We start from the raw sequence: 26790 nt of genomic DNA on the forward strand, positions 1-26790 counted from the left end.
TGTATGAAAAAACGCACATAATCCTGCATTTCTGTGTCATAATCTCCGCGCTCGCACATTCCACACGGCTGTGAAGGCGGCTGCTGCTGAGGTATGAAATCTTTTAGCCAAATCCACATTTTGTGGCTGTAATTCTACATCTGCCCCCAGTTTATTCCATTGATGTGCTGTCTGTATCAATTCCCACCGCACGCCTGTTGGCCGACTTATTCAGTGGCTGCTACTTGATGTTCTCTTGTTGTGTATATAAAAAAGCCAAATCCGTGTGGAGATGACAGAGGGTGTAATCGCTGGCTATGTGAATCAACAATACGACTCTTAGAAGCTATTCAGAGTGGGGCCTGTCCTTGACCCTTAAGGAGCTTGTAATGTGGGCTTTTTTCCCACTCTTTGTATTTACCGGCAGAAACGAAGAGGGGGGACGGGGGTGGAAGGAGGACCGACCGCTGAGCGAGGGCTTTTGCCCCTCCGTGCCAGCAGCCGTCACCCTGGGGGAGCTTTCCGTGCACGCACACACACACGGGTCTCCTGGCGTGCACTCGTTTCATTTGGAGGGAAGGGTGAAGGTTGGAGGGTGAGGAAGAGGGAGACGAGGGAGGGTATGGAGTACGCAGAGATGAGAACTCCCCCCGCCCCAAACCCTTGCAAACCCCAGCGGGGGGTCAATCTTAAAGGCTGCCCTGTCTCTCCATGGGAGGACGGGGTGGGCTGGGGGGCAGGGAGGCTCAATCTGCGATCCTGCTGGTCAACACAGGGAGCGCCACGTTACCCAGCTATCCATGACAACCAGAGCGAGAGACGGGAGAGGGGAAGTCAGAGCGAGAGCGAGAACATGGAAAAGCTCAGCTGCGGTCAGAGAGCGCTCGGCTGGAGCACCGAGCCAAGAACAAAGCACCCAGTGATTTTCATTTTCCCTCTTTGTCTGCCGAACATTGTCCACAGACATGTCCCTCTTTTCTTCACTGCAAATAAAAGGAGCTGCACAGACACACAAACACACACACATTCACATCATTGCACACACTTGTGTGGCTAATTGAATTATGTCTTTACAGTAAGTCGAATGACTTATTTTCACCGTGCGAGCACAGAAAGAGGCCATGATCCTAAACACAACCTTTTGTTTGTTGGAGGAAGTAGCTCAGCTGAATTTAAACCTGTGATGGAGATCCAACAGCAGACATTTAATTTCATAAAGTCTCCATTGGAAGAAAATGTGCTGCTCGGCCTAAACCGAGGCAGAAGCTGCTGTAAAGACATGAACACAGAGATAAATGTGAAAACATTTTATGGATGAATCTGCTCATGCTTCTCTGTAGACGGAGAACTTCCAAACACGCCTGCACTGAGAGGCACGTTTAACATCACAGAAGGAGGAAATGTTCAAAATGAACTTAGCTGCAGAATCATGATGTCACAGAAAAGGCACATCGAGATGTCTACGAGATTGATTACTTTACTCGTCCAGCTTCAAAAACATCATCACTGTCCTCAGTTGGCTAAAATTTTGGATCAACTCGTCAGAAGAACTGCTGCAAAGTGATGTCGTCACGGTCTTGTTTCCTGCCACCTTGGTGACGTCACGCAACCACCGGCACTGATTAGCCCTCACGCTATTAGCCTCGGTTACTCGGTGCACTCTTCCGCGCTTCGATCCAGCTCCGTCTCCTCCCTCTCCACTCTCAGAGCCCCCGGTGTAGTTGCGCCGCTCGGCCACAGCTGGGCGCTGTTGCCTAACTCTCTCCTCCTCCTCTCTCTCTCCCCGCAGCACAGCCTGCCTCTCTCCTGCCTCTCTGCCTCAGCCAACCCGGGCTGTGCCGAGCTGCTCCCTGCGGGATCAGAGCGCTCCCCCGCCGGGACCCTTCTCTCACATCCCCCTGCTGGGACGCGGCTACATTTCCAGCCAAGCACTGCCTGCCTTGGCTTTATTATGTGTGTCTGCGCCGCAGCCCCGCCAGCAGAGGCAGGCAGAGGAGGAGGAGGGAGACTGGTAGCCAGAGTCAGGACAAAGAAAAAGCAGGGAGACAGAGGCTAGCGAAGGGTTAGACTCATAGAAATACTGGGCTGCTGTTAACACCGCCGTTACTGGGAAATATTAACAGAAAGAAAGCGTGGGTTGTAAAAGCAGCATTCCCCGCGGGGTGGAGATGCAGGGGAAGAGCGCAATGCCCATGCCACCAGACCACCACTGCCTAGTGTAGACTATCAGGACGGAACGAAGGCTGCTCGGTTCCTGGAGGCAAACGCAGCGAAATAGTTTCGATAAAGTCAAACAAAGCCCGTCGAAGACGAAGCGAGCGCTGGGGAAGAAGCCTCGGTTCATTTCCAAAGCAATTTCCCAAACATTCTCACCACCTCCGGGCTCCGCGCGCCCGAAGCTTCCCGCTGTTACTTTTTCTCCCCTCCAAACAGCTCGGGACCTGCTCAGGTGTTTGCCTCGCGCGTGGGCGGCAGCTCGCGCCCTGGTCCGTCAGTGCGCTCGGGCTTCACCGGAGAAGGCGAAGCGAGAAGACGTTTAAAAAGCCGCTGTCGGCGTCGCGGCCACGACGGGAAGTTCTCCCCCCGTTTACGCTACAGGTTGCGCGAGCCCCGGCCACAGCGGAGGAAGAGCAGGCTCTCGCCTCGAAGCCCCCCCCACTCAGTCCCGGCGTGTTTGGACCAAGGGCCGCTTCGCTCTCAGAGACTGAAGCTGCCGCATTGCAACAGGCGGAGGAGCAGCGGCGGAGGACGGACAGCCGGACCGTGTCCGCCCGTAACGGAACACAAACCAACTCAAGAGCGAAGAGCGCAGCCCCGGAGCAGAGATGTCGCGACGCAAACAGGCCAAACCTCGCTCCGTGAAAGGTAAGAAAGTGTTTACGGGTACTTCATGTCCACGGGCGCTGTGGAGGAGAGGAGCCCGTGACCGAGACGCCTTCTGTTGGATCGTTTAGTCCGCGTGTAGTTTCACGGCACAGGCTCGGTTTGGTTTTTAATTGCATGCAGCTGCTGCTACGGCACCGTTAGAGTGAATTTACCGGAACCTTCCCATCAGCTGAATGTGCTCCGACACAGTGTCAGGTCCACGCGATCGCTGTTTCTGACAGTGGGGTGTTGTGATTGGCTTGATTAATAATATGTCATTTAAAAAACCAGCTTGTCCTGAGATGCTGCTTTGTATTAATAAATGTGACTGTTTGACCCAAATCACTTGGCCCCCACTCTGCGTGGGTCACTCGTGTTTATTTTCATTACTATAAAATTGGCTCAAGCTATTTTTTTCTTGCACATTTTCTCTTCAAATGTTTCAAACTCCATAAGAGAGATAAAGTCCACGGTGGTGTGTTTGCGTTTGCACCGTTTCTAAATAATAACAGGTTTTACTGAGATACTGAAAATACTCAGGCACATGTGAAGCTGCAATTCAGGTTTGATTTTCTAAAAGTTTGACAAAGTCTTTATTCTGTAAAATGGATTGAAAGAAAAAAATCTTTCTTCATTTTGCACGAGGAGGCCTCAGTTTCCACATTATCATAAAAATGGTATTCATTGCTGTGCATGGGTGAGTGGGCATCGTGCATGGGGCATGTGGTGTCCTTGGCCTCCGTGTTTCCTTTATGGGACCCAGATGGGCAACGGGATGAGCTGACCATGTGGTCGCCACCCCCTCCCCCATCTCCACCACCATGCAGGCCTTTCCTTTCTGGGACTGTCTAGGAAGCGAGTGGGTTTCTGACAGTGATTCGGCCCGGGCGGTTAGTTTGATGAACAGCATCGACAGATTTCAGCCTCTCCTACAGGTTCCCAGGATGAGCCTGCTTCATCGGAGGCAGCGTGAGATTAATTTGTGGATAGCAGGAGGGCCACACAGGATGTCCTGACAGAACGCGTGCTCGCTCGAGGGTTGTTTCTGATAATGTGGGTGATATGTACAGAGAGGAAAATAAGCCTGCTGTTTGTCAGAACATCCAGGGGAGCGGGGTTTACGTTTGGAAGACGAGGTGATCGTCACTGTCCTCCAGATATCTGCTCTGAAGCCTCGATTTTTAGTTGATGCTTGCGGCCCGTCTCTGTCGCCGTGAGGAATAACTACGCCTATCCAATAAAAATAATTGGATTTTGAATTTTATAAAGGAAGCTTTCCAAACGTGAAGCTGGGTTTGACGTGTGCTCTCTGCTGCAGAAAACACTGCATGTGTGTTTCTGCACCTCTGATTCCCAGCTTGTTCACAGATTGGATGATAACCATTAAAACAGTTTGGAGAGATTATTCTGGTGTTTTCTAATAAATTTCCCGTCACTTGTTGATATTTCTTGTCTTTCTACAGTAAATTGCGCTGCATCAATCACGCTGTGAAACGTGGGTTGAATACGGCTGTAGTGTTGTTGATGCTCGGCACAGTTGGCCAGTCGTTGCATCCATCGTTGCATTGTGTGTGTGTTTGTATGCATCATGCACACGAAGGCTGCGTGTCGCTAAGGCAGCCTGGATAACCAGAGCTTAGCTTTAGTCGGGCAGCCAAGCGAAGCCGAGCAGAGCAAAGCTGCGGCTGACGACCACCACAAAGGTAACACGGCCCTCGTACTGTAGCTCGCATAAGCGCCGTGCGTTTTGCGTACTCAGTCGTCTGTGTGTACATGCACGTTGCTATCTCCCCTCCACACCTTGCCCCACTGACAGCTTGGCACGACTGGGCATTGGGGGAAATGGAGAAAAGAGGAGGCGAAGGGTAAAAGGTAGAGGGAGGAAAGGTGTTCGGGGCCAGTGCAGCGGCACATAGCAGGTGAGCGGGCAAGAGGGAGGGAGCGATGGAGGCCAGGACGAGGTGAGCATCACCGGGGGGATTATCTGTGTTTTCATGTTCTTCTGTCTTTCACCTGCTCACCCAACTCTGACTGCTGGCTCTGACTGGGGTTACTGGCCAGCCAGGCATACCGAAACAGCAACAAGGACGAAACCCACCTCATCCATCTCCTGCCAGCCGCCTGGTGGCTGTGCCGGCCGATGGCTGATAAATCCATCTCTGGTTATCGTTTGTCAGAATTTATCTGAACAGGCAAATCCTGACGTTTACCTATTAACCAATGAGGTTCCTGTGTTTTTTCTGTTGACATTCTGACTGTTTCCTGTCTGCTGACATGTTGTCAACACGTGGTTCAGACTGTTGTAAATATAACCAGGAAATTAATTTTATTATTTTTTATTTGCCATTAAAATAATAAAAAAATAATAAAAAACTTGGATCCGATTGCCATAAATTAGATTTGCTCACAGCTTCGCTTTTCATCGCACTCTGTAATGACAGGACATGTTTGTCACATAATCAAACAGTAATATTGAAGACAACCAGTAAAACCAGTGCTGTGTTCCTCTCTCTGATGTAACAGCCACTGTGCTCGTGCTGGACCAGCGTCGCCTTTAGAGCGATCAGGCCTCGTTAGAAGTGAGGGGACTCGACTAATTGCAGTTTGTTAATTGAACGCGGACTAATGGTGTGACGCCGTGAAGCTCGCGGGGTGAGAAAAGGAGGAAGAAATGAAAGAGAGCAGCTTTGCTCTTATCAAAATATTATTTCAGTGGATTAATCCGTTTTTAATGTGCGTCTTTAGCGAGGCTGCAGAAATCTCCCTCTCTTCTTCTTCTGTCTGCTCCAGCAGCCTCGCTGTCCTATCTCTCTCCTCTTCCTCTCGCTCAGCTCTCAGCCCCTGGAGTCTCTCATGCATTATGTAGTGATGATTATTACTTAATTACACATTAATAAATCCGCTTCATTTGCAGGACATTAAACGGGAGTTGAGCGCATGTGACAGGGAGATGGAGGAGAGCGGGAAGATTGGAAGGGGTGGGGCAGGGGAGAGAAGTGGAGCACTTACTTCTGGTCTGTACAGAGGGTTGTTGCGGTTGGTCGAGCCAAAGCAGCGCTTTGACCGAGAGGGCGAGTGTCGGTGTGCGCCGAGCTAAGCTCTTCTAGGCTAATGACATCTTTTCCGCTCCATCTCCTCCTCCTCGGTTTCGTCTGCCTTTCACCAGTGTGCGTGGAAACTGATCTCCCATCGAATAATTACTGCCTGTGTTCAGCTGACTGACATCGTATTGACGCTGTAGCTGGAAGTTATTGCTGGATCCTCCTCTTCTTTGGGCCGCCCCCTTCAGGGGTCGCCACAGTGGCTCATCTGCCTCCCCAGCAGCTCTGCATGTCCTCCCCTACAGCTCTGCATGTCCTCCGCTGCAGCTCTGCATGTCCCCCACTGCAGCTCTGCATGTCCTCCCCTACAGCTCTGCATGTCCCCCACTGCAGCTCTGCATGTCCTCCGCTGCAGCTCTGCATGTCCTCCCCTACAGCTCTGCATGTCCCCCACTGCAGCTCTGCATGTCCTCCCCTACAGCTCTGCATGTCCCCCACTGCAGCTCTGCATGTCCTCCCCTGCAGCTCTGCATGTCCCCCACTGCAGCTCTGCATGTCCTCCCCTGCAGCTCTGCATGTCCTCCACTGCAGCTCTGCATGTCCTCCCCTGCAGCTCTGCATGTCCTCCCCTACAGCTCTGCATGTCCCCCACTGCAGCTCTGCATGTCCTCCCCTGCAGCTCTGCATGTCCTCCCCTACAGCTCTGCATGTCCCCCACTGCAGCTCTGCATGTCCCCCGCTGCAGCTCTGCATGTCCCCCGCTGCAGCTCTGCATGTCCTCCCCTGCAGCTCTGCATGTCCCCCACTGCAGCTCTGCATGTCCCCCACTGCAGCTCTGCATGTCCTCCGCTGCAGCTCTGCATGTCCCCCGCTGCAGCTCTGCATGTCCCCTGCTGCAGCTCTGCATGTCCCCCACTGCAGCTCCTTTGTCCGGTCCATCCACTGTCCCTCTGCACGTGTCCTCAGCCTCGCCTTCCCAGCATCTTTGAGTCCACCACCTCCAGCTCTCTTCTTGTGAGCGCTGCGTCCTCCCGACCGTATATCACAGCAGGTCTCATTCAATGAAGATAAAATGTTCATCACAGTTTTCCCAGACACTGCAATTACTTTAATGTAACACGAAGAAATGCTGCAAATCCTCCCACCGGAGAGTCTTGGTGCAGGAAACACTCGGCGTTTGTGCTCAGAAACACGACTTAAATAATTCATCATCAGATTGGCTTCACATTATGTTGATTGACTAATCACAGAACGGACTAATGATACGTCTTCTTCAATCACGCTAGTAGGGGATGCATAATAATCCCTGTAAGTACATGGCTTAAGTGTAACACGAAACTCTAGGATGGTAATTATTCATTGCCTGGAGTTAAAGTTATTGTCAATTAACTGCTCAAGACTTGAAATTAGCAGCTGCCAACCCGCCGATTTGTGAGTGGAAATGTCACCGAGTCACGAGGCGGTGAGCTCGTTTTTGATCGTCCTGCTCCCACAATGCAAAACGAAAGCACCAATAAACAGCAGGTCATGTGATCTAACTCCCCGCCGCACCTTTGACCCTCGTTGTGTTTCTCTCAAACCTTTAAAAACATTTCCTCTGATATCAAAATGAACCGTGAATATTTGTCAAGTAGAAATCCCGTTTTTCTGACAGCGCTGTTCACCGACATCACGCACTTTGGTTAAAGCATCGTCTCAATATCTGCGGCTCTGTCAGTATGAAGGATTGTGTGCTGTGTGTTTAATGCAGTGCAGTTATTTTCTCATTTCTCATCCACTCTCACTTTCCCGTCTCTTTCTTTCTCCTCGTCCCATCGGCTTTGACATTACAGCATTTTACTCTTTGGCAAAGCTGCAGACTTTCATGAGGCAACTGGCTCTCGTAAAATCCAGACACCCTGCACATGTGACCTGAAAACAACCGTGTTTTTGAGCTTTGGTATTAGATCTGCTTTGTTTGTTTGTTTGTTAACGCTGTTTCTAACAGTACGAAATAGTCCAATCAGAGCGTACAGCCACACTGAGTTACTCCTGTATGAAAGACCGTCGCGGCTTTGCATTAAGGCTTGCTGAACCATTAAATAGCTTTCAGAAAGCTTTGTTAAAAATTCCATTGACGGCTCGGCGGGGGGTGGATTTGAGTTTTTGGTGGTTGTTTTTTTTTTTTAATGGGACAAAACAAGCTAATGTAATTGGTGATTGGTGGAGCCCAGCAGTAGCACGCATTGAATGTAATGGGCTCATGTTGATTTGCACTCAATTAGAATCAAATTACAACACAATTGAAAGCTCAGGATATAAACAAACAGAATATCCCTTTTTGGTTACGCACAGAACAAAGTGCAGGTTTAAATAATGAAGAGTACTGAGGGCTGGTTCCCTTCAGCTGCTACTCTTACATGTGACTGTAACCTGTAGCGTTACTGTAACTAAACGTGGTTATTTAAACATATAAATGTAGTCTAAGACGCTCGAGCTTGTGTCGACGTCCTACGAGTGAACCTCGATCTGTTTGTGTTGGTCTGGCTTATATCAGTAATTACGGGGACGTCTACAGATGACGTGATCTTCAACGATGGTTTGATGAGGAGCTGAAAGATGTTTCCTTTCCTTTGCTTCCTTGTCTTAAATGGAAACTACATAACAGCTGCTTCAGTGCCAGAATCAGTGCATCCTTACCAGAGATGGGCAGTAACGCGTTACTGTAATCCGATTACTTTTTTTAAGTAACGAGTAAAGTAAGGGATTACTATTGCAAAAACAGTAATTAGATCACCGTTACTTTCCCGTAGGAACGCTGCGTTACTGCGTTACTAAAACCGTGATTTTTTTGCGAGAATGTCTCATGACAGTGACGTAAGCGAGTGCGACGTTCGTGACAACAGCTGTGTGCAGATCAACAATGGATCATATATCAGTGCAGAGAGAGTATGAGCGTGCAGCGTTTAAAGCGTGGAAGTACTGACCTTACTTTGAGTTTGATTCCATAAAAAGTTACAAAAACATTAGTGTCCGTTGTGCGTGGGAAGAAAACTTCTTTTTACAGCGAAAAAAACCCTAAACTTCCGAGCAAGCACCGAGTAGCTACGACGTAATGGGAAACTCACAGAGAAACTCGCGGATTCTTCCACTGACCGCTGCACACCTGCACCAGGGTAACCCTCCGCCTACCCCACTCCTGCTTTACAGGTGAAAATACAGCAACAGGACCGCTAGTCTTTGACTTTATTTATTTTCTGCTGTGTTTTACTTGCATCTATTTGAAAGACTGAGTGTAAACACACAAAATATTTTATTTTATGAGCAGAAAATAGGTTTAAATATTAAACTAATTTCTTCCAGTCAGAGAATGTTGCAGATAATTAAATTTTTGCTTGATGCATAAAGTTAAAAGATTAAAACTAATAAAACAAGTTTTAAAAAGAGACTTTTCCATTTGATTACATTTTGTATGATGATTATGCAGAAAAAGTAGAATTGGGCTGAAAGATCTATCACTTTATCACCTATTCAGGGTGTAAATCGTGTTTTTAAAAAGTAACTAAGTAATTAATTACTTTTGAAAATAAGTAATTAGTAAAGTAATGGGATTACTTTTTGGGGGAAGTAATCAGTAATTAGTTACTGATTACTTTTTTCAAGTAACTTGACCAACACTGATCCTTACACTCTGGATATAATATAACCTGTACAACAGTTTTAAAGTTTGCTCTTTATCTTCATCATGTTGAATATTTTATTATTTTAGCTCCGTGTGTCTGTTTTCACGGTTCACGACACGTCTGTCCTTAAGCTGTTCTAGTGATGAAGGACTTCATAAGTCACAGAGTAGAGGAACCGCTCCTCATCAGGCTGAGCGGGAAATTTGTGTTTTGTTTGAAATAATGAGAGAAGGTCATGTCATCCGGTAGGCTTGGTTAGGTTTTTATTGTGTGTGTGTGTCTAGAAAGGGTGAAGTCCCTCAGCGAGGTGTGTGTATGCCAGCGACAACTCCTTATCAGCGACCAGCCTGGTGTGTGTGTGTGTGAAAGGGGCGTCAGGGCCAGGACTGTGCCATTGTAGCGGCTTAGCTAGCCTCGTTTATCAGCTGCAAACTCACTGGACCTTAACACACACACACCCCTCTGGAGACGCACACGTGCTTGTGTGTGCGTGTCACAGTGTAGAGCTCGGTGCATGCCTGTGCCCTCAGCTTTTAAGAGGAGAAAGATGATGCTGTGTGACTGCGCGCGCACACACACACACACGCACACACACACACACACACAGCTTGCCAAGCCTGTACCCCCCCACCACGAGATGGTCTCAGAGGACTTGGGCCCTTCTAAGTTTCCTACAGTGTGTGTCTGTGTGCATGTGTGTGTTTAAGCTTGTCTTTCAGTCTCTTATAGGCTCGTTCTTTGTTTCTCTGAAGGCTCTGGGTGTTGGACTAGTCTTTGTATTGTAGTTTGTGTTAGTTGGAGCTTATTGGATCCTCAGGTGTTGCAGTAATTCAGCGATCCGTCCGTATGTCCGTTATCTTCTAGGGGTGGGAAAAAATGGATACTGTGTAGCATGGTGATATTTTGTTTGCTAATAATGTATCGATACAGGGACAGCAGAAATCGATACTTTGTTACAAAAAGGTTTTTGTGCTCTGACTTCAGAGCATGTTGATCCTTTTTCTGAGCAAGAATCCTGACATTCCTTCACTGTCCAAATGTGTTTAATAAACATGACAGTTTACTTATTTTAATTTAAGACATGTTTTATTTTAATTAAGTTTAAAACTTTTTATTTAATGTAAAATTCTATTTTGTTTTAATTTACTTTCAAATTCTTCAGTTGCTGAAGGGGCTGCATAGTTTTCATAAACTGCATAGTTCAGAATAGCTATAATTGTACCAGATGGTTGATTCAGTTAAGTTGGACTAGACTGTAATACAAACCGTTCAGTTTGTCAACAATCAAACTGAAATGAGAGAAAGACTGAGTGTGAGACTTTGATATTAGAGAAAATGATGATTGATAAAGTTTACCTTTATGTACAGAATCTGAATATCACAAAATATTTTTAAAAATTGCAATAATATCGTATCGTGGGATGTTTGGTGATTCCCACCTCTAGTATCTTCCATGATGTCTGTGAGGTGCTGCGAGGTCCCGGCGTAAGAACAAGAACGCCAACAAACAGAAACGTGTGTTCGAGCCTCCTCGTCTTCCCTTTAGCCTCCTTCCCTTCTTCGGCTCCTTTGCCTTCTAACAACCTCCCTCCCTCAGTGATCTCACCCTGCTTCATACTTCTGTACATTAAACATTAGTGGTGGGGGCAATTAGCAGCGCCCCTCTGCACACCTGGCTGATGCATAATATATTTATTGGGCAGGCCTCCCCCTTTCTCTATCTGACACACACACACACATGCACACACACATGCACGCACACACACACACATGCACACACACACACATGCACACACACACACACACACACACACACACCTTGTTTAAGCCTCTGAGGTTGAGTTGTTGACAGGTTAAAGGTAAAAGGTCAAATCTTTTTCCTGCTAGTCTGAGATCGCTCCTATTCTTTAACGTGCGTTACTTTAACACATGCACCTTTCTCTCTTGTTTTTGATGATTGATATCTTTAGCCGGCTTGGCGTTTGCCTGCGTGCACACACACACACATGCAGCCTGGACCCAGACTAATGTGCTTTGTCCTCGGAGCACGCAGCCTTCAACAGAACAAGCTGCTTGTGTTGTGTTCCTTTTTTATTAAACACTCTGCCAGGTCTTTGTAGCGCTCGCTGCTATAGGCCTACCAATGGTTCTTTTTAGTGTCGGAGTCTTCAGTTGGTTTTTCCAACTCCTTTCTATTCACCTCCCAGTCAAAAGGCACGGGCGCCCTGCTGGGACTCTCACAATGGAGCGAGGCTGAAGGAGACTCCACACTGACAAATACACTGAACAAACATTTTCAAGGGAAATGGAATTTTTCTTTTTTGCTCCTTCTTTTGCAGTTTAACATTATAATAATAGTTAATTTTCTCATCTGGTTTAAATAAATCAGCACTTTATATAAATACAAGCTTGAATCAGATGGACTGAAAATCTGAATCCAGACTCGGAGCTCAGCTTTGTGCTGCTCGAGCTGCTCGAGCTGCTCTGTGTGAGTCATGAGTGAAGCAGAGAAAGTGATGAAGAGACTGTTGGTGAGAGCAGCTCAACCTGCAGACCTGCTTCCTGCCAAAGACTCAGCTGATAAGAGATCGAAGCCCTCTCCTCCTCTCCTCTCCTCCTCTCCTTTCCTCCTCTCCTTTCCTCTCCTCCTCTCCTTTCCTCCTCTCCTTTCCTCCTCTCCTCTCCTCTCCTCCTCTCCTTTCCTCCTCTCCTCTCCTCTCCTCCTCTCCTTTCCTCCTCTCCTTTCCTCCTCTCCTCTCCTCTTTCCTCTCTCCTCCTCTCCTTTCCTCCTCTCCTTTCCTCCTCTCCTCCTCTCCTCTTTCCTCTCTCCTCCTCTCCTCCTCTCCTTTCCTCTCCTCTCCTCCTCTCTCCTCCCCTCCTCCTCTCATCTCCTCTCCTTTCTTTTCCTTTCCTTTCCTCTCCTCCTTTCCTTTCCTTTCCTTTCCTCTCCTCCTCTCCTCACCTCCTCTCCTGTCCTTTCCCCTCCTCTCCTTTCCTCTCCTCTCCTCTCCTCTCCTCTCCTCTCCTGTCCTCTCCTCTCCTCTCCTCCTCTCCTCCTTTCCTTTCCTTTCCTCTCCTCTCCTGTCCTCTCCTCCTCTCCTCCTTTCCTCTCCTCTCCTTTCCTTTCCTTTCCTTTCCTTTCCTCTCCTCTCCTCTCCTCTCCTCTCCTGTCCTGTCCTCTCCTCTCCTCCTCTCCTCCTTTCCTCTCCTCTCCTGTCCTCTCCTCCTCTCCTCCTTTCCTTTCCTCTCCTCTCCTCTCCTTTCCTTTCCTTTCCTCTCCTCTCCTCTCCTCTCCTCCTTTCCTCTCCTCTCCTCTCCTCTCCTCTCCTCTCCTTTCCTTTCCTTTCCTCTCCTCTCCTCTCCTCCTTTCCTCTCCTCTCCTCTCCTCTCCTCTCCTCTCCTCTCCTTTCCTTTCCTTTCCTCTCCTCTCCTCCTCTCCTCCTTTCCTCTCCTCTCCTCTCCTCTCCTGACAGTGGTCACCATTATACTGTAAAGACCCAGCAGTGTTGTGGAGACTGTCAGCTGATAATCTGTGCTGTCTGACTGTAAAGAAACTTTATACATTTAGCTGGACATCATCTGCATAACAATATGAAACGATGCTATGTTTTCTAATAATAAGAAGATAATAATAATAAGAAGGCAGGTGTAAAGTTCTGGGCCCAGAACAGAAGCCTGTGACTGTGTGAATACGACTCGTTTCCTTTAATATCAGTGGTTTAAAATAATGTGAACAGAGCTTTGGATGGAGCCCTGAGGTCTAACAGTCTGCCCTCAGAGGCCTTCACTGTTTCTGTGCTGTGATACATAAATCCTGACTAAAACTCCTCAAATCGTTCCTCTGGAGAACATAACGTAGCCGTCTGATAACTGTCTGTTCAAGAAATAAGGAAACTGGTCCACAGTTAGCTGAGACAACTGGAGAGTAAAAAAGGCTTTTTAACTAGTGGTTTAATCCCAACTACCTGGAGAGCTCGTGGTGGACATCCTGTTAATATAGATAAATGAGTAGGAGTGGGAGTGGGGTCTAACAGACATGCTGATGATTTAGTTAGTTTGGAAAAGGGAGACGGAGTCTAAATATTAGCCGTGCTGACACAATGATGCTGTTTATAGCGGTTTTCCTCAGGGAGCGGGAAACTTTGGACAAGCTCGTTGTTTTTCCACCACTGGGATTGGAAACTCTCCCCTTTAGCAGGTAGCACTGAAGGTTCAGAGACTTTGGAGGTGAAGCTTTCACTCGCTCCGTCACGTCTGGATCAAGCTTCACAGTAACGGGTAAAATCAGAGGATCTGCAGTTTTCCAGCGTTAGAGTCTTTGTGCAGGTCGTCTGTATTACACGACATAATTTTGGGCTTTTCAGGTGCAACATGTGTGCAGGTTGGGCCTGCAGTAGGCTGACATTCCTCTTACCTTTAAAGATTTGCTCAGGAGTCAGGATTACCGAACATGAACGGAGAGTTCTGCTGCTCCATGATTCAGGATGGACCGTCCCGAGGAACGACAGCTGGGTTATCTGCAAAAACATGAAAACCCCCAAAATCTGAAAAAGGTTCTTTAAAACGAGGTTTGAAAAATGGAAAGTACATGTTGTAGATGCTCGATTACACGTCTGCTCAAACAAACAAGCAGCCGCGCTCGGAGCGCACACGCGCTGCGTCTATATATTTATACGATCCAGAAGGAGCGTGACTAGCGAGTTAATCTGTCCGCCAGCGATGCGGTATGACACAAAGCTGTTTATTTCCCTTCTCCTCTCTCTCTGCAAAGCCTAATCAAGTTTGTATCAAGCTAAATAATGCCTTAGCGTGAAATTGCTGTCTTCAGTCAAAAAGCACTCTCGAGCCTGGAGTACAAGAGAAGGCAATTATGTAGCCTCCACCCTGCAGCCCCGCCCCCTCTGAGTGTTCATGCAGAGTGTGTGTGTGCGTGCACGTGTGTGTGTGCACGTGTGTGAATATGCACCAACTGTACCTCATCATGTCTCTCATCTCCTTCTGGCATCATTCAGGTTTGTTGGTGCTCAGTCTTGTGTCGGTGAACTCTGAACCTTCATATGACGTGTGTGTGTGTGTGTGTGTGTGTGTGTCTGTGAGTGTGTGTGTGTGTGTGTACCAGTCTGTAATGGTGAGTGGAAGCTGCTGGGGAAACTTCTAGTTCAGTTATTCCTGGAGCTTCCCTGGAGTCATGGTCCTCTGGAGAGATGCTCTCCCTCTCCTCCTTCTGTCCTACTCCTCTCGCTTCCTCTCGCTGCCCTCCTTCACCTCTCGTCCTTCCTCGCTGCTGCTTTCTTTCTCACCTCTGTCTCACCTTCTGCTCTTCTTCTCCGCCGCCTTTTTATCCTCCTTCACTTCCTCTTTCTTCCTCTACACGTCTCTCCTGCTATCGATTCGTCTTCCCGCCACACTCTCTCTGACAGACAGAAAAACAAATGTCAGATCAGAGAGGCTCTTTAATCTCAAGCTGTGTTGTTTGGCCCTGAACATCAGCTCTGTACTGTCTGTGTGTGTCTGTGTGTGCGTGTTGCGTAGTGTGTTAATAGGGATCCCTTAAAAACCTTGCTGTACAGATAAGTTTGTGCGAGTCGCAGGACTGAAAGATGAAACCAGAAAGTCTTCTTACAACAGCGTGATTGTTTTCTACAGCAGCGAAGCGTGCGCGCTTATTCAATTCAATTTTATTTATATAGCGCCAAATCACAACAACAGTCGCCTCAAGGCGCTTCATAGATACAGAGAAAAACCCAACAATCATATGACCCCCTATGAGCAGCACTTTGGCGACAGTGGGAAGGAAAAACTCCCTTTTAACAGGAAGAAACCTCCAGCAGAACCAGGCTCAGGGAGGGGCGGAGCCATCTGCTGTGATTGGTTGGGGTGAGAGAAGGAAGACAGGATAAAGACATGCTGTGGAAGAGAGACAGAGATTAATAACAGATATGATTCAATGCAGAGAGGTCTGTTAATACATAGTGAGTGAGAAAGGTGACTGGAAAGGAAAAACTCAATGCATCATGGGAATCCCTGGCAGCCTACATCTATTGCAGCATAACTAAGGGAGGATTCAGGGTCACCTGGTCCAGCCCTAACTATATGCTTTAGCAAAAAGGAAAGTTTGAAGCCTAATCTTGAAAGTAGAGATAGTGTCTGTCTCCTGAATCCAAACTGGAAGCTGGTTCCACAGAAGAGGGGCCTGAAAACTGAAGGCTCTCCCTCCCATTCTACTTTTAAATACTCTAGGAACAACAAGTAGGCCTGCAGAGCGAGAGCGAAGTGCTCTAATAGGGTGATATGGTACTACAAGGTCTGGGATGTGTGACTCGTTCGGGCACCGCTGTTAGAGGGGCGTTTGCACAGGGACTGATTTCCTCTTGCATCGCTGTCTGGCTGATGGCTGGTCGCTCACTGACACGTGTGTGTAAATAACGCTGTAATGCATTTGCTGCCTCGTTACACGTCGCTGTCACTGATGTATCGCTGACCTGCGTCGCTGCAGTCGCTTCAGTTGTTTTCCTCAAAGTTAAAAAAGAAGTTGAACTTGGGATCCACCCGCTCTGCATCGCCCAACATGAAGTCGTTCAGTGTCACCGACCTTTACTGGTCCCCACACGGCTCGGACTCGCCTCTGCCCGGTGGAGCGGGTCCATATTTCCTGTTTACATGAATGCAACCAAACTGGCCAAGATGACAAATGGAAGCCAGAAGGTTTCCAGGATCAGAGAAACTCCTCCCTCCTGCAGATTATACATATTCATATGCAGAATCTGTTGATAGAGATTACAATCACAATGACCTCGTACATGAAAGACAGAACAGAGAGGTTGTTCGTGACGAAACAACGAAGACGAGGACTTCTGTAAGCAGAGAGGGAAGAAGAAACGATCGCTGGAGCGAAGAGAATTTTAAAATCTGTCAAACGGAATCAGAAACGATTCAGATTGGAAGAGAAAAACAGGAGAGGAGGGCGAAGCAGGGAAAGGAGGAAAGAGGAAGATAGAGAGGGCGATGGAGCTTGTCCGCCAGGCTTTGTGTGCTTGTTGTTCTTTCTCGCTGCCATCCATCTAAGCCCTCTGCTAACTCTGTCCCTTTACACACACGCTCACAAACAAAAGCACACGTGCACGCACACACACGCCGTCCCAAGCCTCAGACTAGCCTGGTGATTCTGGCCAATGGCTCAGGATGTGTGTCTGTGTGTGTTTGTGTTTTAAGGCTGTTTTGTTCAGAATGCAGGCAGGCAGAGAGAGCGGTTTTACTGCTGATAAAAGTATTTGGTTAATCAGCTTCTGTCCCTGTCCCCTGTGTGTGTGTGTGTGTGTGTGTGTGTGTGTGTGTGTGTGTGTGCGTGTGTGTGTGTGTGTGTGTGTGTGTGCGTGTGTGACACAGGCCATTGAAGTTGGGGGTCTCCCGAGGGGCATGCTGGGGATGTAGATTGGCATCAGCCCTCGGCCAGTAGCATCACCAAGTTATTCCTGAGGGAACGGGAGGGCAGCCAATGAGAGAGTCCTTCAGTGCTACAGGGAAAATGATGGGTGTGTGGGGAGGAGTGGGGGCAAGGAAGTGAGTTGGAAAGGGGAAGTAAGAGAGGGAGTAGACGGGAAAAACGAGTGTCGAGGATGAGAAGCAGAGACGGACAGATAAAGAGAGAGGGAGCGAGTCAGATGACAATTACCCTCTTGACTCCTGTCCAGCGCTAGTTGTCAATCAGCTCACCCCTGTGGGAAAAGGAGCCGCCTATCATTGGCTACAGTGACCCACATCCCGCCTTTCTGGGCTGTCTGGCCGGTGCGCGATTGGCCAGAGTGACCCGCTCGTCAAAGAGATCTGGGAACGGCAGAGCCTTGGGCTGCTCTGGGAATAAATGGCCCTGATACTGTGCATGTGTTGTTTAGGAGGGGAAAAGACAAAGGATTCGCTTTGTGAGACTGGAACTGCTTTCATGGGACAGACAAGAAGGAGAAACAAAGATAGAAGGGAAGTGAGTTGGTATGTGGTGGGAGAGATAAAGACAGGAAACAGGAAGTATGTTTAAATGGGTGCTGCAGTAAGAGCCAAAGGAAAAGCACAGATCCAAGAATCACTTAAGAAAGGAGCAAATATCAAAGAAAGGTGGAAAATACTGGAGAGGCAAAGGTAGAGCAGACGAGGGAGGGGGAGAGGATGCCAATAATGGAAGAGGGAGGGGAGAGTGTGTGGATAACTGTGCCAGTGACAACAACTGTGTAAATATTTGTTTATGACAACAGGATCATGATGCAGAGGCAGAGCTGCATGTTGCAGCCCTGCTCTGCTGCTTTTCTAAAGTTTGATGTGCAGAAATGAAAAACGGAGGGTTGGACGACTACGTGACAGCACTGCGTCCGTCTGTGAGGTGCTGGGGTGCACGGGGACATATTTGCAGCGTAATATTCCCAAACCCTAACTCACATTCCCAGGCTGCTCCCTGTGTTCGATCATCCCCTCTGCAGCTTTTATCCGTCACATAAACACATTTTTCAGAATATCTAACTTGTTGGGAAGCTGGTGTCAAAGAGGATTAATTCCTGAAGCGTCCAACAGCGGCGACTTGCAGGCGCTCTGAGGTGAACCTGGTAACGGCGAGCTCTGAGCTCCTCAGCTTCCACGACCCGACGGGCTCAGCCTGTGCGCACTAAGCGCACCGTTGATGGTTCGTTGTCTAGTTTCTGCACGTTTTTGACCCGGACGCTGGTGTTGTGAGTCCGTGTGTGTTTTGTCATTGTGGTATAATTGCATGCTTGACTGGCTAATGAACCGTGACGGCCCATTATAATGCAGACAGCAGTGTTGCTGTACCGTCAGTTACTGTGTATGTGTTATGCATGTGTTTACATCTGATTATTTGTCTGCTGTACAGGTGAGTCAGGGGTGCCAAACATAAGGCCCAGTGACCAGAATCAGCCCGGCAAAGACTCCAGTCCGGCCCGCTGGACACTTGCATAGACCTCCCACTCGTGCTACAGTAGAAGATAAACACCTGAATGACAGAAAAGTCCAAGTTTTCCACTGTGGGCTTCTTTATCGTGTCCACAGTGTTTGAATGATTGAATTTTCTGTTTCATAATTACAGGACAGTCTAGGAGCTTTTCTATAAGTTGACAGATTTCTTTTACTACACCAGCGTTTCTCTTCAGCATTTTCACGTAGGAAAATTGAGATGTAGTTTTTTCTTATATCACAATATCACCGTGATTAAATGTGTCATTAACCCTTTAAAGCCAGTCGGAGCGGGCACGCTCTGTTTTGCGTAACTATTTTTAAATCCCGGTAGCTCTGCAACCACGTAAGCTAGCACAATAATTTTTTTTGCATATGAAACCGGAAGAGTTGTACTTACATCTTCTGCCATCAGCTTGTCCTCGGTCACAGTTTCCTTCCACATATAGTTTTGCAAAAACTGCATAAAAAGCACTTGCAGCAACAAAAACATAATATTCCAGAAACACGCTTTGCTGATCCGATCAGCTGTTCATAACACTTCCTCCGTCCATCAGCGCGAACTATCGCATGTCCGCCATGACCTGCCCGAAACCGGAAGTGACGTCATTTTGCGGAAATGTAGTTTTTTACCATCAGGGCCTCATGAGCCTATACTGGTGTTTTTAAAGGTTATGTTTGACTTTATGACTTTCTGTGTTGTTTCTGGGATGCTTAGGACTCATATTGCACTGCTGGAAATAGTTTATTTTGATGCATATGCTGCTTTTTTGCAAATTTGCATTATAATATTTATTTTCGTTTTTCCTGCAGTGTATAAAAATTGGTGTATTTCAAAAATAAAACTATGAAGACACTCAAAATAAATTTCCTGTGGTGGGAAACTATTTTGTGCAACTTTTTTGTATTTACAGTTTTGAGGGATAAGTCTCTTAAATTTCTCTAACTAGAAATATATGTTAAAAAAACAAAAACGATTTTCAATTTTTTGTAGTTTATTGCACTTTTTTGCAATTTATGTAATTACTATGCACTTAATGCAGAGATATTATTAAAATTTAGGCTATAATGGTTGTATTGATGTATAGCAACTTGAAATGCTCACAAAAATGGCTCCACAGCATGTAAACATATAATATAAGCTCTGGCGGACTTGGTTCTATGGTAGGTCTTAAAGGGTTAAGCTTCTTCACGCTGACAGAAAAGAGAGTTTCACTGGTTTTGCCCACAAGATCAAAGCGTGTCGTATGTGTCCCGTGATGGAAACTGAGTTTGACAGCGTGGGCCACATACAGCCTCGACCCCAGGCCCCACACCAAGGTCACCTGCTCAAGCAGGTGAGATATTCTGTATTTACACTAATTAGTGGAAAGTACTCAGGCCACCAAATCACAATCAAATAGTCTGTGTTTATGCTCATGCAGTAAACCAGGTGTTCTTATTTATAGTACTCGATAGGCATCCTTTCTTAAGCACATGTTCTAGGACTCACATGGACTCTAGCGCTGCCACAAACGATTATTTTGATAGTCGACTAGTCACCAATTAATTTTGCGATTAGTCGACTAATCAGATCATCATCCATTGGACGTAAAACGTACAGCTTATTGCACCAGCAGCATCTGCTCTTATATAACTATCATTAGCTTACAGCTTTAAGTGTTTAAGGTCTGTGCTAACTAAAAATAAAGACAAGATGATAGTTTATTAAATTTTAATGAAGTTTGCAGATTGTTTTGGTGAAGTTTAATAAACTCCTTGCTATCTAAAATATAACAGGACACCGGAGTAAATTCTCGAGCATCTCACACTTCTGATAATCAGCTGTCTGCTTGATGTTTATTCAGCTGTGTAAAAACTATAACTTTAATCTCAGCCAAACCGATTTACTCAGGAACAAATAAAATACTGAAAAAGCCAAACAATAACATTTTTAAGTTATCTAAGTGACTTATATATCATGTTTAACCTGAGTAGCGAAAGACGGTGGTGGGTTTGAAAACGGTCTCTAGTTAGCCTAGCCCCCGGCTAGCTAGTGGGTAACAGACGTCTCCGAAAACGTCGGAGCGCTTTTGAAAATATGTGGTGTCTTGATAAACTGAGCAGATATTTGAGGTTTACACAGCTACATTCTCGCCTGAAAATATGTTAAACGTTTATTTTGTGACCCAGAAAGAATAATAAGAGTAATATTAAAACTAACTAGCTGCCGCCATTGTTGGAAACTGAGCTGGGCTGCGCTATGAATTCTGGGACACAGCTTCTTCTTCTTCGGGGTTTAACGGCAGCTGGCATCCTTGTACATGCAGTGCTGCCATCTTCTGTTTCAGTCCGTTATTACACTCTTAAATCCTACTACTTATTCCTGCGTCTTTTGTGATCTTACAAAGCTTCAAACGACGCCAATCGTCGACAACGATTTTGATAGTCGACGTAATCGTGACTAGTCGACTAATCGTGGCAGCCCTATTAGACTCATAGACGAGGTGCCTCAGGGGTTAGTAACAGTGTGTGTGTGTGTGTGTGTGCGTGCAGATGCTCCAAGGATTCCCAGAAGCTTCTTTCTTACACAGTGTCACCCGTGTGTCGTGCTCCAGGGGTTTCATTTGTGTTTTTGTTTCTGCGGCATGTCGTATTGTTTGATCTTTAGCCATCTGCTGTCTCAGTCTTTTTCTGCCTTCTTGCCAGTATCTGTATATTTTGGGCTGTGATCATGTTACTCGGTGATAGCATCTTAAATCAATACAACTATTAACTGGTACAAAATATCACGAATGCTTGCGACTTTCTCCCACTAATGATGTAAGTTCTGTTAAAGGGAAATTCTGCAAATTCATTTGCCAAAAATACACCTGTCTGTTAGCATGTAGCTAACGAGAGATTGTGCCTGTCGGAAGCTGCTGGTGCTAAGCTGTTAAACGACTGTGCGAGTTTGAGCTGGAGTTTGAAGAGGACTGTGATGTGCTGCAGGAAGAGGAGCGATGCATGTGCAAACACATGACTGATTGCTATATTTTTAACCCCACAGGTCACAAAGTGTCTTTCTAAGTGGGTCTTTTTTTGTAATGGGCCCAAGCTACAGGTACACATGCACACGTATGTACTTGTACACACTCAGATACTCCCTCCTCTTGACTGATACAGTATCTGTGAGCTAATCCTTCTCACAGGCACACGTACACCCCCGCCGACCGCCTGGTGTGTACAGGGTTCACAGTAACGGTGTGTTTGTCTCTGAGGGGGACAGAGGGAGGATATGGGAGTCTAAATAAAGCTGCGTGTGCTTGGCTAATGAAACACGCTGTATTCCCCACAGTCTCATCAGGAGAAATGGGCCTTTATCTGAGGCAAAGTTACCACGAGGTCTTTTTATAATCTCAAACTACCACAGGAAGATGGTTTTCATTATGATGTCAGCTTTTAGTGGTTTGAAAAACCCCTAACCCTGACCTTCAGATTGTCACAAGATCTGGGCATGCCCAGTTCAGACAGGCCGAGGTCGCGGCTGGTGACCTCGAAACGAAAACCTTTGATTCAGACGTAAGTCATAAACGTCTCCCTTTAACGAGAATCTTCACTGTAACAGCAGCGTTTTGTCAGGGCGCTGTGACGTGACCCAGACGAGGTGACATGAATCATGGCGTCCACTCAGGGCTCAGCTGGGAGCTAACGTACTGGTCATTGTGACGAAGCGCAGCAGACGGACTTTGTTTTTCTTCTGGTTTTCGTCTCTCGCATGTTTCTCTCTGCTGTCTTTGGCAGACGGATTTGCTGCGCTGGGAGGTTCCTGTGTTCGTCCAGGGATCCATTAGTTTGTTAGCACTCTGTGGTCACATCTGGCTCCAACAGCGATGTTGAAGACTTGATCCAAACTTATGAGTCCTGCAGACGGTTATTACAGGCTGAGTTTATAGACGCAGCAGCTTTCTGACTTCAGCAGCGAGACCAGAGAAAATGATGTGGAGCATGAAAAACATGCAGATTTGAGAGGGTTGCACTGCTCGGTGTGCATCAGCACGTGGACTTTGCAACGCTGCTTGCAGCTAATGGGAGGAGCTAAAGTTGGTGTGGTTATACGGGTGCAGTTGTGACGCAGCTCTGCTGTTTTTTCCTGTTATAAAAACGATTCTTCTTCATTCAGCTACAAAAATCACTTTCATGCAGACTTTTAGTTTCTTTTTTTAAGAGGGACGCTTTGCTGATTTATAGCTTTGTTTGAGCTTATGGCTCAGGTTAGATGTGAGGAGGAGGAGGGTCACAGGAGCTGATGAGGACGTGTTAGAGGTGTAGAGATGTGGAGGGCGGAGGTCAGCGGTGAGAGCAGGATGAGAACAAAACATTTGGAGGGATCAGAGACGGAGGTGAGCGAGGGAGAAGTGAGGCACAGCGTGTTGGGGAGGGGGCAGACGGGAAATCCCATTGTGTGGTGGCTCTAGCCATTTCCTGTTTGTGTGCCAGCTGTACTTCCCTCCTTCCTGTTGTACCCAGGAAGTCGGTATGACAATCCAGCTTTGATCAGCTGTGTGTGCGAGTCTGAGAGATCTCAGGTCATTGTCATGTTTTGTTAATTCTTGGTAGGTTCAAGTTCAAGTGCATTTGCTCCAGAGAATAAACGTGTTTAAAGACAAATGCGACGTCCTGAGGCGCTCCCACGCTCGAGGTGACGAGTCGCCTTCAACTCGACTGTGTCTGTGATGCTTGGACGAAAGCTCGCGGTGAAACCACGAGGCCGCACAGAAAGCATCAACACGGCTTCTTAAACTCATTTTAATCACAAAGGTGTTTTAGTTGTAGCGAGAACCTGACGGTGTGTTAAAAGTGTGATGTGATCATTGAATTGTGGCTCGTTAATTAGCTGCAGGTTGAAACCATTTATTTGATTTTCTGTGTCTGTCTCTTTTCCAGCTGTTGAAGAAGGAGAGTCTTCAGAGTGTGGAGCAACCTGGGACGGATCCACTGTTCAGACCGGTCAGTGTACAGACACACACACCTGTGTCACCCACACACAGATGTGACGTATGTTTGTGTTTGTAGCGTGCACTCGGGGTGACTTTGAGGTGATGAAAATGGAAACGAAGATTTCGTGACAAAGAAGAAAGATGGAGGGGACTGTGAAGGAAAGAGGAGACGGAAAACTGTATCCAGGCAGAGCAGCAGTCAGTCTCAATAATACTCTAATAGAGAGATTTGTGTGCTTTTTCACTGCTCTCTGTGGTTTGCTAATTTCCTAGGAGGAAGACAAAGATGGCAGATTTTTTTCCTTAGTCTCCTCTTGGCTCGTCTTTAAACACTGAGATGGAAATTTAAAGTTGCTCAGACTTCTGCCTCGATAGGAGATGAGCCGCAGAACCAGCTGCTGTTCAAGGTTCACGCATAAAGTTAAAAGATTAAAACTAATAAAACAAGTTTTAAAAAGAGACTTTTCCCTTTGATTACATTTTGTATGATGATGATGCAGAAAAAGTAGAATTGGGCTGAAAGATCTGTCACTTTATCACCTATTCAGGCTGTAAATCGTGTTGTTAAAAAGTAACTAAGTAATTAATTACTTTTGAAAATAAGTAATCAGTAAAGTAACGGGATTACTTTTTTGGGGAAGTAATCAGTAATTAGTAACTGATTGCTTTTTTCAAGTAACTTGACCAACATTGATTGTGTGTATTAAAGATGGCAAATGCTTGAAGTCGTTCAATTCAATTTTATTCATACGGCACCAAATTACAGCAACTGTCGCCTCAAGGTCTTTATACTGTAAGGTCGACCCTGCAGTAATACATACAGAGAAAACCCAACAATCATATGACCCCCTATGAGCAGCACTTTGGCGACAGTGGGAAGGAAAAACTGCCTTTTAACAGGAAGAAACCTCCAGCAGAACCAGGCTCAGGGAGGGGCGAGAGGAGGAGGACAGGATGCTGTGGTTCAGAGGTCTGTTAGCACACAGGTTTAGATGGATGTGTCTTTTATTTATGCTTCAGTCACAAATCCTGGTGCATCTGTGAATGTTGGAGAGACTTTGTGTTATTCAGGCTACGCTGTAAGATTTCAGTGCCAATCACTTTCCCACTGATTCATCTGCAGATATTTGTCCATAAGTTCCAAGAATCTATCGTTTAATTATGGCAAAATTATGATCTTGACTATTTTGGTCAGCTATCATAATATTGAGTATTTAACACGATTGTTTATCATTTATATTTCTCTAAAATAAACTTGAAAAACCCTGAATGTCATGGAAAAAAGAGGCTGAAGGAGACGTCGTCGTCCAGTTGGTGGTTAATCACAGCGGAGGGTGTTTTTAAAAAGCCTGAGTCACGGGGGAGCCGCTGGTCTCCTCCACCACGGGAGCAACCAGAGGCTCGGGCCATGGCGGGCCTGCACCCTGACGGCGCCGCCTCTTTTCTTATGTGCTGCTGTCACCTTGGCACCTCAGTGCAGAGGTCACGTTTGGCCTTCGCCGTGAAGCTGCGTCTGAATGCTCAACAGCACATTTCTCATTGGTTTACAAAGAAGCTGCTTTCTTGTTGTTGTCGGTGATCTTCTCTGCAGAGTTGGTGTAAAGCTGTTTGTTTATTAAAGCTGTAGGTTTGTTAGTAAGATGGACACAGATGAACTGAATCTGCCTGCACTGATGTTGCTTTCATGAGATATTGTGGAGAAACTCCAGCCAGACCGTGGTTCAGGGGGTTGGGAAGCTCAGCTTGTAACCGGAAGGTTGGGGATCGAGCCGGTCGTTGTGTCCTTGGCCAAGACGCTTCACCTCCCGCCTACTGGTGCTGGCCAGAGGGGCCGATGGCGCGATATGGCAGCTTCTGTCAGTCTGTCCCAGGCCAGCTGTGGCTGCACCTGTAGCTGCACCTGTGTGACTGTGTGTGGATGAATAGAGGAATTGTGCAGCACTTTGAGGGTCTCGAAAAGCGCCATATAAATGCCATCCATCATCATTATTATTAAAACTACAGACCAGACTCACAACTGCTGCATGACTCAAAGGTTCACGTGTGCAAACGATGCGGGCCCGTATGCTAAGCTAACGACAACGTCGGCCATGTTTCCCTCTGTGCTGTCATCGGTAAAGATCAAAGTGCACATTCTCCAGAAACAGCTGGACTACTGTAGGTGTTTGTCAGCTGTAGTTAGTTTTGCTGCTCCGGTTTGCAGCCCATCAGAGAACAGTTAAACACTTCCTCTGACGGGATCCCAGCAGGGACGTGAGATACTGCTGAATGTGGGAAACACGCCGTTATCTCTCTCTCTCTGTGCCGCGCTCGCCCCGTCTCTCGTTAAGCTCTGCAGGGATTGGAGGATAGGAAAGTATGACCCTGGGGGTGTCTATGACGTGCCGAACCCTCCCATCCTTGCCCCCCCATTTCAAAACTGTGTTAACTCTCCTCCAGGGGCCACTGTGCAGGTCTACGTGTGAGTGTGTGGCTGTGTGTGCGTGTTAAGGGGGTGCTGACTGAGGTCCTGGGTGGCTCGCTAGAACTGCTGTGTGTGTCAGTTCCTGCAGGAAGCTAGAGTCCCCTGACACACACACACACACACACACACACACACTCACCATACAAACACACTGTCCTATATTCCCTTACTCAGCCACTCTCTCAGGTTGGATGTTGCTGCCAGCGTCTCCACGTCACTGCGTGATCTGCCTGCTCTCTTTCTGTCCCTCTGTCTTTGCTTTTACCTTTTCAGTGCTTATTTGGGGCGACATTAGGAGGAGTTCGTATGTGTGAGAGAGGGGGGGTGAGGACGTCTTACCCCAGCAGATTAGAAAGAAAGACCTTGCTTCTTTTACTCCCTGAGAGATGATGGGGAGAAGGACGGGCTGAGAAAACAGGGAACAGCGAAAAAGAAAGGGAACAAGGAGAAATATACCTTCCTATCCTGCTTCCTAATTCATAAACTTCCAGCCCTCTAGGCTGTTTTTCCATCCCTCTCATTTGGTCTTTCTTTGACTTACTCTGGAAAATGTGTGTTGAGTTTGGAAAGGCCGCTTGAGAGAAGGTGGAGGGAGTGTGAGGGCGACTCGAGTAGCATCGAGCCAACTTATTCTCCCCTTTCCTACATTTCCTCTCCTCCTCCTCCTCCTGGCCTTTCTGCGCCCTGAGGTGCCCTGAAAGCCTCCTTCCCTTCTCCCTTCAGTCCTCACCACACCTCAGCGGGACACCTTCCCCCTGTTTGCTCAGTTGCTGTCTGACTCTGTGTGCTGGAAGAAGGAAAAGAAGAGGAAATGAGACGAAGTTGGAGATAGTATTGAGCAGCCGTGTTTTTTATTTGTTTATAAG

At 47.0% G+C, this 26790-nt stretch overlaps 1 protein-coding gene across 7 annotated transcripts in view; it reads left to right on the forward strand.

The window, feature by feature from the left end:
• Positions 1–1539: 1539 nt before the first annotated feature.
• Positions 1540–26790, forward strand: part of znf423 (zinc finger protein 423) — a 137295-nt gene continuing 112044 nt past the window's right edge. For 3 of the 7 annotated variants that reach the window (XM_085164777.1, XM_085164776.1, XM_085164779.1), the window contains exons 1-2: positions 1542–2844; positions 23408–23470. In XM_085164777.1, the coding sequence (XP_085020903.1) occupies positions 2805–2844; positions 23408–23470 (103 nt within the window). In that variant the 5' untranslated portion in view covers positions 1542–2804. Of the gene's footprint in view, positions 2845–23407; positions 23471–26790 lie in introns of all 7 variants that reach the window. The other 4 variants (XM_085164775.1, XM_085164780.1, XM_085164774.1 and 1 more) reach the window with 2 other exon arrangements.

Source organism: Neolamprologus multifasciatus, chromosome 7 (genome assembly GCF_963576455.1).
Source record: "Neolamprologus multifasciatus chromosome 7, fNeoMul1.2, whole genome shotgun sequence".
NCBI classification, from domain to species: domain Eukaryota; kingdom Metazoa; phylum Chordata; class Actinopteri; order Cichliformes; family Cichlidae; genus Neolamprologus; species Neolamprologus multifasciatus.